The sequence below is a fragment of the Dendronephthya gigantea genome, unplaced genomic scaffold (assembly GCF_004324835.1).
Source record: "Dendronephthya gigantea isolate DGI-Jeju-01 unplaced genomic scaffold, DenGig_1.0 000001F, whole genome shotgun sequence".
NCBI lineage: Eukaryota > Metazoa > Cnidaria > Anthozoa > Malacalcyonacea > Nephtheidae > Dendronephthya > Dendronephthya gigantea.
In genome coordinates, this window is record NW_021163011.1 from 4,952,484 (window position 1) to 4,967,289 (window position 14,806).

At 36.0% G+C, this 14,806-nt stretch overlaps 3 protein-coding genes and 1 long non-coding RNA gene across 5 annotated transcripts; 3 read left to right on the forward strand and 1 right to left on the reverse strand.

Annotated features, from left to right (window-relative positions):
- Positions 1-36: 36 nt before the first annotated feature.
- On the forward strand, positions 37-4,710 carry LOC114525913 (nuclear fragile X mental retardation-interacting protein 1-like). Of its 2 annotated transcripts, XM_028547381.1 has the most exons (11): positions 37-307; positions 821-928; positions 1,284-1,346; positions 1,760-1,836; positions 1,963-2,055; positions 2,355-2,530; positions 2,682-2,795; positions 3,257-3,393; positions 3,545-3,589; positions 3,786-3,879; positions 4,218-4,710. In XM_028547381.1, the coding sequence occupies exons 1-10, from the start codon at positions 92-94 to the stop codon at positions 3,873-3,875; spliced, it is 1,119 nt and encodes a 372-aa protein (XP_028403182.1). In that variant the 5' UTR covers positions 37-91; the 3' UTR covers positions 3,876-3,879; positions 4,218-4,710. The 2 variants fall into 2 exon arrangements, with proteins under 2 accessions (XP_028403182.1, XP_028403176.1); XM_028547375.1 differs by having other exon boundaries at positions 3,786-4,710.
- On the reverse strand, positions 4,641-5,864 carry LOC114525928 (nuclear cap-binding protein subunit 2-like). The gene is made up of 4 exons (XM_028547390.1): positions 5,783-5,864; positions 5,530-5,711; positions 4,967-5,105; positions 4,641-4,835 (listed from the first exon to the last, which is right to left on the reverse strand). The coding sequence occupies exons 1-4, from the start codon at positions 5,819-5,821 to the stop codon at positions 4,758-4,760; spliced, it is 438 nt and encodes a 145-aa protein (XP_028403191.1). The 5' UTR covers positions 5,822-5,864; the 3' UTR covers positions 4,641-4,757.
- A 76-nt stretch (positions 5,865-5,940) lies between these two features.
- On the forward strand, positions 5,941-8,814 carry LOC114525903 (E3 ubiquitin-protein ligase HECTD3-like). The gene has a single exon (XM_028547366.1). The coding sequence runs from the start codon at positions 6,005-6,007 to the stop codon at positions 8,486-8,488; it is 2,484 nt and encodes an 827-aa protein (XP_028403167.1). The 5' UTR covers positions 5,941-6,004; the 3' UTR covers positions 8,489-8,814.
- Positions 8,815-9,878: 1,064 nt separating this feature from the next.
- Positions 9,879-12,248, forward strand: LOC114526507. Its single transcript, XR_003687345.1, has 2 exons — positions 9,879-10,018; positions 11,054-12,248. It is a non-coding gene; the product is annotated as an uncharacterized LOC114526507 (long non-coding RNA).
- Positions 12,249-14,806: the final 2,558 nt, after the last annotated feature.

Consider the following 14,806-nt stretch of genomic DNA (forward strand, 5'->3'; position numbering starts at 1 on the left):
AAGGAGAATCGTAGGCTCGCATGTCCACGAGGAGACGTCGTATAAAAAATAGTACGAAAACCATACCTTCAATTTTTTATTCGACTGAGCGATGAATGCCTTGCCTAATTTCGGTCTATTATCTGCAAATGGTATTAGACCGTTTCATAGTTCCATCATACCTCCACAAATATCACGTTCGTTTAATATTGGAACAACACCACCGATGGTTTTAAATGGATTTAATTTTCAGCAACCATGTCAACCATTACCCAAGGCAGTTCAGCAGTATCTGGATGTCAACCACAATGAAAGTAGTCAGAATCAGGTACTGGCAGGGTATCGTACTCTGGTCTTTGAGATCATGAAGGAATAATTATTTCTATTATAAATAAGTTTCATGTTATGATAATTTAGTAAATTTACAGACACTGTCACTGTGGATGAATTTTTTGCAAGTTTTCTTTGGTGTTTTTACCCCCTGTTTTTTTACGAAGGGATTGAGGCGCTAGCTTGCCTCGCAAACGCCGTTATGTCTCCAACCCTTGGCAACAAAGGTTTCATTGTCATGAGTTGGAGACATAGGATTAAGGATGTTTGTGAGGGGCAGGTCAGTGACAGTGAGGTACAGACCAGGGGTGTCCAGTTAAATCTTCCCCAAGTCAAATGCCAGGAATGCTGGAAGGATCACGTTGTTGGAGGGGGGGGGGGGGAAGTGAAAGAGAGACTCTCAGTTAGTTCTTTTCATATATATATATATGAAAAGAACTAACTGAGAATTATAATATATAATATAATAAATATATAAATTTAATAATGTATAAATAATGTTTTTTTTTAGGGTAAACAAAATATGTTGTCCCCCAACTCTTCCTTTCAATGTGTACCATGTAAGAAATTGTTTCAAGATCAAAACAGTCTTAGGGCACATTCAAAGGCTCATGTGAAGGTTTGCCATTAATTATTCTTAGGAATTGATCTTTGTAGTCCCATATATTGCATTTTATATAAACCTTTTTCTTAATGACATCAAGCACAGAAATTCATGTTACAAAGTTTGATTGGATTGCTACTAGTTTTTGGGAAACCCTCAAACTTTGTCTGACATTATTTACATCCTGCATGTAACATCATTATGAAAAGCAGATGTTTGGTTGCCATTTATAGAACTCTTTACTATTAGTATTACAGCACCATTCCAATTAATGCCCTCTGGTCAAGCAGTTTATTTCCTTCTATATAAAAAAAACTTACTTGTGAGGTTAGAAAGGAAACCCAACAATCACATAAATTTCCTTTTTCAGTGTGAGTTTCCAAACTGTTCTTTCATTGCATCACGACAAAGTTTAAAGTTACATGAGATACAGGTATAGTGATGTAAACAGGTTCAGTGAACTACACAGTTTGATTTTAACACTCATTTTCTTCTCCTGGTGTACTGTACTTTATTACCTAACTGACAGTAGTTCATTTTACACCACCAAGTTATACATATGTATATGTGTACATAATTCACTTAATAACATTAGAAAGAGAAATTTCAGTAATCACTTGTTTGAAAGACATGAAATTTGAATATAAAATTTTTTTAGTGTTGTTCATACAGAAGAGGTTTTCCTGACCTTGTATTGCATTGTTATGTAATGAGACTGGAATATATATCAGGACTATATATTAATTAATGACTGCATGAAAATGAACCTGCAATGATGCAGGGCAACCAAATCATGTCTTGAAGTTTAATACATGTTAAATTTCCTTATTTGTCTGTTTAAAATAGTGTCACCGAGAGGGGAAGATGAAAATCATCTTAAACACGCCAGAACAAATTTTTAAATGGAGGGAAGAGAGAAGAAGGTGCAGTATAATATTACCAAAACCTGATACACACCTACATTACTCAATTTGCATTTATCCTTCAACTGCTTATTTAATATGATACTGCAATATCTTCAAACCTGGGATTTTTAATCCCTGATGTAGGAATTACCCCACAGTTACAAATATGGCAAGAAAAGAAGCTGAACAACAAGATAGAGTAAAAAGTGGTCATACAGTTAGAACTAAAGGATTTAGGTATTAATAAATTATTGGAATTGATCCATGGTCACTAAATATAGACTTATATAGTTGGATATAAAGTGCATGGAATCAATTTGTATCTCTTCTTTAGAATCTTTACAATTTTGGGGCCATTATACCTGCATGTTGTAAGCACTATTCAACCCTGAACTTTATCATGGAGTATTTCTCAGATATATTCACTTTCAATTAAGTTTGACTAACTTTGACACTTTCATGGTCAGTTGCAGTTTAATTGTGGACTATATTCCAAATAATTTTGGATGAATTCTTTGACTGTTACTGCACATTAGGTACAACAGAAAACAGGGTTGGAAACAGCAGAGGAGAAATGCTCACCAAAAGCGAAACAGTGATGTTCCATCGACAGAATTACCAACTAACAAGTTACCAAACAAAGATTTACCAACGTTTGCGGAACAAAACGAGAAGTGCACATTCCAGAATGGAAATTTGCCTGATTCAAGCAGTAAGTTCGTGTATTATTGGCATATTTAAATTGTGCTGATGTATTCGTTAGGTTAGATGTTGTGGAAGAATTATCCATTCTAGAATAACCATCGAAAAAATATCGGTTAGTCACAATTTTGAGTCACATCACCATGATTCTTAATTTGCAGGTGGGTGTAATGAAAAACAAGATAGGTTATTGAATCTCAGTTCACTCGCTGCTTCTTACGCATCAAGTTCGAGTGATGAAAACGAAAATGATGGTAACAGTGTGAAACAAACAGGTTTGTAAATTGTAAACAGTCATGAGTTTTTTGCGAGTCGCCAGAATGCTGGACCTTTGACTCCCAGTAAACTCTCGTCATTTACAAACAAAGGCACGTCTGAACTCTTATGCCTAGTTTACACTGTCAACGTTTCTGTGATCACAGTTGGAATTTTTGAACTGAAAAGTTTTAAAGGATTTGTTGAAAATATGTAAGGCAAATATTACACTATTTACCACTGCGTTATTTCATTCTAATATTTGGTACAGATTCTGTAAAAAACTTACCAATTTTTCCATTGAATTTACTGCAAAACTCTTGCTGATCACAGAAACATTGATAATGTAATCTTAATCCACAAGTTATAACTTGAGGCAAGCTCATCAGCTTCAACATAAATGGCCCACAATACATTAGATTTCTGAGCTCGTTTAGTGCTAATGCATGAGGTTTATACTAGATTTGTTGGGTTTTTTTAGCGACCATTGCCGAAAAACCTTTGCCATCCAAACACTGTGCAAAATTTGAAAGTAAAAAACGAAAGTTAATGGGGAATGTTAATAAGATTACTGATAGAAAGGAAAATCAAGACAGACGAAAAAAGAAACGTAAAGAGGTACAATACGGCATCGTACACGAGCCAGCAAATGCAACCTTCCAACTTCGATAAGTTGGTGGTAAACATTAAAAATATTGACACACATGCAGATTAACGTTAAAATTTGTTAAAATGAATTTTTTTATTAACATTAATTTTTCTATTATAGAATAAAACAGGTCCAAACCGTGCGAGGCCAACAATTTTGGAAATGGTATGAAAATATGATTTCCTCATTTGATTCGCGCTTTCTGTGTACATCCTAAGTAGTATCAGCAAATAAAGCAACTATAGAAAAGTGTATTTGTGTACGTTTTAAAACATCAACCAAGATGGTGTCAAATAGTGATTACTCTGGCCTGGGTAATGGTAATGCGTCTAATTAAATGAATCCATGTTTCCATTTTCAGCTGTTAGCGTCAGATATTCGCCATGAAAGAAATGTTATGTTGCAGTGCGTTCGCTTCATTGTCAAAAGAAACTTTTTTGGTGCAGACTGAGAACGTACGTACACACGTATACTATAAAGGAAGGGACCAGGGCACTTATACTCTATAAGCGCCCTAGAAGAGACTGTATGGGAAAGGAATACTGTGCATGTGTTCATTTTTGTCTATTATGTTGCAAACCTGGCCAAAGAACCTGACATGACTTTCATTTACTTTAAACTAGACTTTGCATGCGTTTTGATTTTCAGAAAAAGTCACAAAGTCTTGTTAGACTTTTTGTAATGACTAGGGCATCATTTCGCCTTGAAACAAGCAAAGACAGGATGATGCCTTTGACTTTACATTTCTTCTAATCTTCCCAATTTCCCTTGCGTCCTCATTTGATCCATGCAGGCTTAAGAGTCGCCAGTTTTACAAAGTTACAATATGCACCAGGATGCAAATGGAGGAGAGTGGAAATGTGTATATTCATACTGTACCTTAGTGGAGTGGCACATGCATATCCTCACAAAAAAATGAAAACAGGAATTGTGAAAGAGAGGAAAGAGAAGTAACCTTGTTGCATAAAGGTCTCACCAGTGAACTGTCTTTAGGTCCTTTACCCACTTGATATTGGGAAAAAAACTGAACCGTTGCTATAGACAATGACACCTTTTTCTAACAGAGACATTACTAACATCCAAGTACAACTAACACTGATTACTGCACAAGTTAATAAACTCTTTAAAGTATGGATACCCACAAAAGCAAAGCAAAAGGACTAAAATTAAACTGCTACAATCAATAAAGCCTTCATATTAATATACTGCACTAAAATTGCATATATGATATGTATTATACATAAAAAAATTTACAGAATATGAGAATGGGAGTACAGATGAAAATCCGAATTCATTACAGTTTGCAACAGTTCTTTCTGAGAATGTGTTTCACTTATGGTGTTGTAATTTCTATTGAAGCCCTGCTACCGCCTCGACCTGGATCTTCTTTATCTCTATACTCGTCACGTATCTATAATATCAGATATTAACAAGGTTAATTATTTTTCATATGCAGCATCTACACATTCATTGCTATTACAGGAATATTCTTTAAAGCAATATGTCTAACTATAAACTTAAAATAGATTTAAGGCCTCTTACTTGTCCTCCTGACTTTCCCCTTCCATATTGTCTACCCTCTTCAAACCCTGCATCCCAGTCAGTTCTTATGATTCTATCATCAAGTCTTGTTCCATTGATATATCGTGTTGCATTTGCGGCATCTTCACGTTCATAATATCTTATATTCTGTTAAGAATAACCTAGTCTAGTTTTATTACTTTTAGTATGGTAGTTGAGAGGGTGAGGTTTATTGAAGCAATTAATTAATACAATCAAACTTGAAATACCCAACTGCTAATGTTATTACCATTTCCATGAAATGAATTCCCTTCAGGAGTCAATGTTAAAAGTAAAAATACCAACTTATTGTGTTTAAAAGGCAAAAATATACATGACTAGAAAGTTAGCTGTGGCTGTTTTTCACAATTTGCAAACTGAAATAAACATGTATCACTGCATACAGTTTGCAAATCTGGTGTTTGACTCTCTTTCTATGGTGCATTGGTGCATTACCATCTTCAATGATCACCAAGAATCTGAATGAGTCAAAAATAACCAGAATTGTTATAAAAAAAAGTGATGAATAGCTAGTACAAGGATACTCAACAAAGCAAAAACCACATGGTGTCTTTTTATGCCTATCAAGGCCCATTATTATCCGATTGATTTCTCCTGCTTTTGAAAACAGTTCATAAATTTGTTCTTCTGTTGTGAAAAATGCCAAATTTCCGACATAAAGTGTGCACGTAGTTTCTAATTTTGCCTCCTGTTCACCCCTTGAACCCTACGAATTATAAAAAATAAGAAGATTCTAATGATTTTTCTAAAAATTTGAGTTAAAAAACTATTTTTTACCTTAAAACGTTGATCTCTATAAGCACTCAAATCCGCCATGTTGAATTTAATCGTGACTCGTGAGCATTCGGAAAGTCTCGTTGCCGATCTAAATAAATCGACGAAATTCCGATTGTGATTGGATAATTATCATAAATTACCTGTGAAATAAAGTGGGAAGCTACATATGTTAAAAGTTTTGAAGGTGCAAAAAATATAAATCAGCTATGACCTGAGTTTAAAATGACAAAAGACGATGCTAGAAAGCGTCTAGCACGAATTAGATGTTTATTTGACTGCGTACAGTCGATACGAGACGGGAAAGAGTTACCAGACGCTCTGTGCTTCGTACCCAATTGTGTTGACTACAAATTTCAAAGTGAAAGGACAATTCCACTTGTAATTAGAGATTCTCCTTCTTCATCGTCAACAAAAATTGGTGAAATTCCTTGTAAAGTAAGTACTAGGTTTACCACCAGTGGCGAGGAATACTGGAATGATGAAGGTCTGTGGCTACGACTTATTCCTGAGAGTTTAAAGAAATTTGATGTAGAAAGCAATCACTCAGCAGGGTGGGTATTTATTCAATCTCGTGATAGCAAAGTTAAAGACGAAGTTGATGTTGTGACCGTGAGCTCGAAGAAAAAACATGCAAACCCTGTTCTAACAAACTGGGAAAGTGCAGTTGATACATGTTACTCCCTGAATATTTCTCAAAATGTTGAGTTGCATGGACAAGCTGACCTTGAGGCCATGAAGAAGTTAAAGTTTCCTCCTCAGAATTGGAGCCTGGAAGCTGACGAGGAATTGGCTCGTTTTATCAGTCAATATGTTACAATTCAGAAAGAGGCAACATTGGGTAATCTAAGTCAGTATGTTGAATCAATTGAGGTGTCATCCCAAAGTCAATATATTTCAGCATTGACAGATGGTGATGTTGTAACATATTGGGAATCCGATGGATCTCAGGGTCAACATTGGATACGTCTTAAAATGAAGACTGGGACAATCATCAAACAGTTGTTTGTGAATGTGAATAGTAATGATGATAATTATATGCCAAGTAGATTTCAAGTACAAGGTGGAGAAACTGGCAATTTGAAGGTCTTGAATGATGTCACTGTAGATTCAGACAAAACTGGTAATGTTCTAATACTTGAAGATATGACCCAGCACCATCCTGTTATTCAAATATGGATAAAGGACTGTAAAGATGATGGAATTGATACCCGTATCCATGGTATCAAAATAGTCTCAACTGATGAGAAAGAACCAGGTTTGAGTGCAGACACTTTCAAGAATAAGACCAAGATTATCCGATTCCCTAAGTTGGAGCATGTCCGTGCAGATTTATTATATCACAGAGCAAGAAGTTTATTGAGATTTGTTTCTCTGTTGGACAGTGTCCTTCCTTTCATTTTTCCAATTTGGAAGTTTACCATTGGCTCATACACAAGTCTTGAAATGATTAGGCAGTTACTTCCACTCTCGCATCGTAGGATTACATTGATTGATGAGCTTATCCTTGAATCACAATCATGTGTTACCCTCCAAAATGTTCCAAAAGTTGTTCTCAACCGTCATACAGCTGCAGAACATCGAGCAAACCCCGCTAGTGACCCAGAGGGAAAGCGAACAATTTTTTATCAGCTATATGAAGCATTAAAACCTGATAGATGTGGAGTTACACTAGATTTTCGTTGGTCAAACCGCTATGAACAGTGGTGGGAATGCAAGTTTATCTCAGAGGGTATTATTGACCAAGGAGGTGGCTTTCGTGATTCCCTGTGTGATCTTGCTGAAGAACTTTGTCCTAGTTCTGCAGATTCGTTGCTGCCATTGCCTTTATTTATTCGCAGTCCAAACCAGCTATATGATTCATCTAATGTTTATCGTGATGGCTATATTCCCAACCCATCATGTAAATTTTTTGATCAGTATGAATGGCTTGGAATGTTGATGGGTGGGCACTTGCGTGGAAGGGAGAGCTTATTGTTATCATTTCCAAAATTTGTGTGGAAACAGTTGCTTGGTGAGAAAGTATCATGGGTAGAAGATTTTGTCACAGTTGATGCATCATTGGTGAAGTTGGTCGAATCTATTAAAGAAATGGAGAAGGAAAAGTTTGAGGAAAAGTTTAGTGATGTTCTCACATATACAACAGTTTTAAGCAATGGCACAATTATTCCTCTTAACTCGAAAGGTGAAGATGAAACTGTTAAATATGAAAATCGCATAGAGTACACCGAGCTTCTTCAAGATGCAAGAATGAAAGAGAGTAAAGAGCAAATCAGTGCAATTCGTTGTGGGTTAACTAAAGTTATACCTGTTTCCTTGCTTGGACTTCTAACATGGCAAGAACTTGAGCTAAAGGTATGCGGAAATCCCAAGGTCAATGTTGAAGATCTTCGCAAGACAACATTTTGTGAAGACCTGTTGGAGACGGATGAGAGAGTGAAATTTTTCTGGAAAGCAATGGAAAGTTTCAGCAATGAGGACCGGAGTCGTTTTCTGAGATTTGTGACTGGCAGACGTCGATTGCCTGCACACATGACATTGTGTGCTGCAAAATCAACTGCTCCTATTGATTCATTACCCGAAGCTGCAACATGTTCTGGTACTTTATTTCTTCCCTGTTATTCATCTTATGCTGCAGCTGAAGAGAAATTCCGTTATGCTGCATACAATTGTGTAGCTATTGACACAGATGGCTCATGGGATGAGTGACAACATGTTAGTTATGTGTTACGTTTAAATTGTTTTCTATGAATTTAGTAGTTTGTTATTATGCACTTTGAAAGAATCAGTTAGAAATGTATACCTAAAGAAATATGCAGCATAGCTGAAGACTGATCCAGTGATGTTGAATTGTATTTGATATGTAAAATTGAGTGGTTTATAAGGTGTTAATATACACAGGAATTTATCCTTTGGTAGATATATAACAATTGAAGTGACTGCAGTATTTTAATGCATATTAATTTTTTATACGCTTTCATGTAGGTTTTGGTATAGTTAGCATTTACAATGATATTCTGATATTAAATGTTAGTTCTGTGTCCAATTTAATTCATTCACTATGCGCAGGTTTAAATTGACGAACGAAGCGGAGTTGGTGCCAGAAATTTTCTGACCAGGAGCTAAGACTCCTAACGGGGAACTTAGATTTTAGAGGCAGGTTAGATGAGTTTCCAAGACATTCTTCAACGGAAAACCCCCGGTAACGTAACTTCCCCGTTGAGAGGATAAAGCTCTCTTGCCCCGATAGGACCACCCCAGGAACAACAGGGGAATGATCATTTTTTTATTTTGAGGAATGGTAATAGTCGGGTAATAAATTATTCGGGAGTTGTTTGATGGATTTTGTTGTTTTAGAATAATATTAAATTATAAGAAGAGATGTCTGCTTTTTCTGTGCTAGTAATCAGCCAAATCGCAACGTGGCTGTTTACCTGCGAGGCTTGAGTAGCCTTAGACGGTTACAGCCCTAACGCCTGTGATTCCAAACCCTGATGGCTAATCATAGTTATGCCCTCATTAATTAAGGTCTGACAATCAGTGATATCTGGCAACCTTGTTATGTACTTGATTAGCTAATCAACAGGGGCCAGTTGTATAAAAACGAAATTAACTTTTAACTATAGTTAGTGACAGAATTGACCAATCAGAGAATTTATTTCTGAGTTAACTACGATTTAACTACGCAAAATGTAGGTAAGAGGTTTATACAACCGGCCCCAGAAATCATATGGGGAAGTAGATTTTGCACGGCATATGTTTAGAACTTCTACGGAGAAACTTCGGTTGATATATTTATATGAACATTTTTATGATTTTTCCAATCAAAAGCAAGCCTTGTTTTTTATGGATGAATTTGGCAGAAACTAAGCGGAAGCAGGTGTTGCTTGCAGCTTGCGTTTACATCTTCATGAGGCTTTATGTGGATGATCCAAGCAAACTAGCAAAGTGAAAGCTAAAAGTCTAAAGATCGGATTATATGTGGAAGCCAATCAAGCCATTGTCACCAACATAATAATCCACTAGTTTTTCGAAGATGATGTAATCTATAAACCGGAGGTTAGACTTTAGAGCATGCGCATTTCAAACGAATATTTCTTTGGCGTAGCTCGTTTCACATCAACAAATAGTGATATACTTTTACTCGTTACACTATTGGATTTCAATTATTAAAGTCTATCATTATCATCATTTTCCAGTGTAGGCATCCAATTAATCATTCGAGAGAGGTAAAATAAGGTACGCTTATTAAAAGCAGAATTTATATATCATTCTTACGACCATCAATTTTATTTATTTAATCGAGGTTTTAATACAGGTTTGTATACATCATACATGACAACTGTCGAATTGCCGTTACAACGGAATGAATTTATTTTCACCGTTTCTAGTGCATTCCACTGATATTATACAAAATTATTCTTATAGATACAGTTTATTTACGTTTTGTATTGATCAGTATAGTTTTCTAGCATTGCGGATATTACATCGTTAATATTACATCGTTAAATGCTTTAATTAAGCAAGTTTATTTGGTTTGACTATAAGTTGGTATTTGCTGCATCTTGCAAAACTAAACAGTGACACTTACTTTGCTACCGACTTGATTATTCTATTTAAAACTAGTGCAAGTAATTTGTACCTTGAGAATGATGTCTTAGTACTTAGTAGACAAAATGAGTTTCTATTATATTGTGTTACTTTAGGCACATGCCCCGGTCTGATTAAGATTTTATTTCTGGGTTGTTTTTTTCTATTAATAACACTAAAAGTCATTAGTGAACCTATGGCTTGTTTTTCTAGTTTATACTTTTGTATTTCCATTGATAATGGAATATAATTTCTGTGGTTACTTTTTCATACTGATAACTCCAAGCACTAAGTTGACATGGGTATGCTTTATATTATTTGTCAAAGTTTGCCTAGCATGTACACTAAGTTTTAAGTAGGCATGTTCATATATGATGGAGGTTATATTTTGTGATTGTTTTAAAATGAACAGTGGTTCAGAAGCACATAAACTAAATCACTGAGTTAAAATTTAACCCAGGGTAAATGCTAACCTAGCTTTGAACAACCTATCCCAGGGGATGTATTATACAATAAAATTCCAAAGGTTAAGGGCAACTTTTGGAATGTTTCTTAATTAGTTAACAAGCGGAACATATGCACAGAATGGCCTTTTATCATCTTTAATTATGTTAATATTCCCGATTATTTATAGGTTAAATTTGGTTACACTATATAATCTGTTATATTTTTTGCTATATCTAGAGTGATAATTAAGGTACGCAATGAGCCAGCCCCCATATAACCCTCAACAAACACCATACCCCCCACCCCATGGTAATGTTGGTTTTGAACAATATCAACAAGGGGCACCACCCCCACCATATAGTTCTGGTCCAGGACCATATCCCCAACAAGGTTATGGGGCACCACCACCTGGCCAGGGTCCTTATGCACCTGGACCTTATGGACCAAGGGGGCCGGGTCCATATGGTACTGCAGCTCATTATCCACCCGGTCAACAACCACAGACTGTTTATGTGTATGAAGACAGACGACGACAGCAACAAAAACAAGGTGACGAAGACACCTGCTTAGCCATGATGGCTGGGGCATGTGCAATGTGCTTATGTTGTTCATTGCTTTCGGATTAAAAACATCTGGCCAATTTAGTATGGTCTAAATGACTTGAATATATTGTATAGTAACTAACAATTTATACATGAGCTACATAGCTTAAGTAAGCACACACATGTTGAATTTAATATTATAATGCATTGGTATAGTAATGTATTTAGCAAGGTTAGTAGCAGGTATATTTTCTGGGTAATTATTTATTTAACTTACATTGAAAGCATGAATAATAAAATCACTTAACTAGTGTTTTGACTATCCATGCTGAAAACATGTCAATGTTTACACACTTCACTTGAGATTTTGTTTGAATCCTGTTCAGGTAACTTAATTTGATATGTAAAGCTCAGGATGACTTTACATGGTTTCACTAGAAATACTTGCAGTAAAGCCATGTGGTTAGGCTGTTGCTAATCATTTTTAGATAAATTTGTGGCTGTTGCTGATTATTTTTAGAGAAATTTGAGAAGTATAATTCAATGAGAACATGCAACTTCGTATACAGCCTTGTTATGAGGTTGTATGCAAAGTTTACATTACCTCACTAGTTTTGGTGAAGGTAAAGACAAACATGTTGAAACAAGCATGCAGCATACGTTTTTTTAGTCTATGATGAATTAAAGCAAATTGACTGAAAAAATGATTGCATTGTTACAACTTGTGCTAAGGAATATTATACAAGTCCTGGCACAGCGCGTACACAAATTTCAGTTAAATTTGCACCTAGTGTAAACTTACAGTAGTTTAAATATTGGAAGAAAGAAAAATGTGTGAGAGGTAATTTTTTTCCAAGAATGTAAAATATAGTCGCATTTCTACAGTTTTATGTTGCATTCTAGAGGTTTAAAGGGTCTTAATTTCGAGTGGAATTTATACACACTTCAAATTCAAGCGAGGAACAGTTGATGGTAGAACGAGTCGATGCTCTTGCCACTGAGCTACTGTACAGAGGTAGCTGACAAGAGCAAGCGTGGTTAATTTGTATATGATGGTAATGCCGGGAATAAGTGAGGGTAAATCAATTATGGTTTTTGTATGGTTTTTGGCACTTCACTTGAGGCAGTTAAATTCTAAAGGTTCAAAGGGTCTTAATTTCGAGTGGAATTAATAATTTTGAAAGATGATAGACCTTACTGTTTATTGTTTTTTTCCAATGGTCTGTATTTCCTTGTGTTTGTTGACTCAACTCGTTGTACTGTACTTAAGATCAAACGAAAACTTATACATGCACAAAACATGAGGACATGTGCACCACGCGCGCAAGGTCCATTCTCTAAGACTAAGAATGTGGAACGTCAGTTTTCCTAATTTTTTTAAAAACAGGACTAGCTCTTACTGCCGTATATAATGTTTTTCAGTGAAGATTATGTATGCTTATCTGTACAGAAGGCAGGCATTATAATACGGAATTTTTACAAGGAAACACATTGTCTTTAGGTTCAATAATCACTTAGTCTAAGAAATTACAACGTGAAATTACCACGCAAGCATATAAAAAAGAGCATAGCCATGCAAAGCACGGTCCGTCAGTCTCTAGCCTTTTTTAATATATAATATATTCAATAATGTCAATTTTATAATAGAAACAATAATTATTTTAAATAGTCAAATTAAAATTATATTAGACATTTTTGTCCATGAAGCATGATTTTTAACTACACACTTTTCCATTTACAAGGACACATTCGCCTTTTACAGGGACACAAAGTGTGTCAAAAACACGCGTATTATAATGCCTGACAGAAGGTTCATATTTGATAGAGAATCGAGAAGAATTTGTATACTGACCTGACCGGATGCAGTCGAGAAATTTCAGCTATCCGCCTCCGGCCGGAATCAAACCTACGTCTGTGCGATGCCTGGGAAAATTATGAACCCTCTGATATTTATCCTTATCAGTGAGCGAAATGCCGCCACCTAGCTGAGCGTATCATCAACTGGCTGGAAAGGTGGCGACACGCCATGGATAATGCAACATGCGCGACTAAAGTGGCCCTACTAGTCCTCCCTCGACTGTACAAAGAGAAATATTCAAATGCATCAACAACATTGACATGCTTACGGCAATTACAATAAAATGGAAACAGACTTAACAGTTAGCCAATTGGAAAAAGCATGCTGGCAAACAGAAAGTTATAATTGATCAGTTCATGCAAATAATTTGATCAACTTAATACAATATATGCAACGACAATATTTGATTCGTTCTTGTATCTTCCGTCTGATGTCTACATGCATATTTCTGTACGTTGCACTACAAAACCGCTATTGAGGATAAATATTTCAATGAGCCGCGCCTTACCTCCCCCGTTTCCTGTTTTTTTCTGATATTCCACATGCAAACACACCTACATAGGCTACCCTAATTACCATACTGTCCATACCATACAAAGTCAGATCTTGATCACGAGAGGGTTAGAGCATGATCACGTGTGCTCTGTGGGATATAGAGTTCCGAGAATTAGATAAAAGATCACGAGAGGCCTTTACTGTATTAGAGAGTAGCTACTTTCACAAGGGCTTGAATTCATTAGTGACTCTATGTAGAGTTGTTACTGAATTCAAAAAAATCACTCATAATTATCATTTCACCAGGAAATCACCAACTGCTGTGCATATCGCATATGTTAGTAAAAGAAAATGTAAAACTAAATTTACGTATTAAAATATTTAAATTGTGAGGTCATTTTTTCCGAGAACCAAGCGTGCACTGGTCATCTCTCTAGGGCATATATAAGAAAGCATTTATTTTGAAAGAAAGACTTTCGTTTCTGTAGGCTGTGTCGTTGGCAAAAGATTTAGAAATTAGAAACCTAGATCTATTGCTGCCCATAATGCTATTCAAATATGTATGCATACTCAATGTTTCAATCCAAAACGTTATCCTTCGTCTACCATAGGCATACGTGGTACATGCCTAAAATTAGGACGAGTGATGCCAGCAAATGTCCAGTTAGCCCTTTATAGGGCCTGCTACCAGCTGCCCGTCCTTGTACATCTACAACAAGCTAGGGGACAATGACCAGCAAGGGCAAGGGGGGCAAAGATGCCCCTTCATTTTAGAGGATTATATTCAATATAAAACTCCCAGGCACCTAAATCTTCTTGGAAAGAGAAAACACGATGAAACGAGGCTCAACAGACGTTGTTTTGCAAATATTTTTCAGTATGCTCTGTCAGCGCTGTTATAGACGTGCCCTTTCACGAAAACACCTCCTTTTGCCCTCGCATCGTTCCCCTCGTCCCTAGATGATACTGATATGTCATATGTGGTGTAGAAGCAAGGTACATAATAGTTCGATTATGTATATGGTATACCGTGGTACGGCATTTAACCGATCTATTTCAGCCGCTGTAAATCTTATAAAGGTTAATTAGAGAACT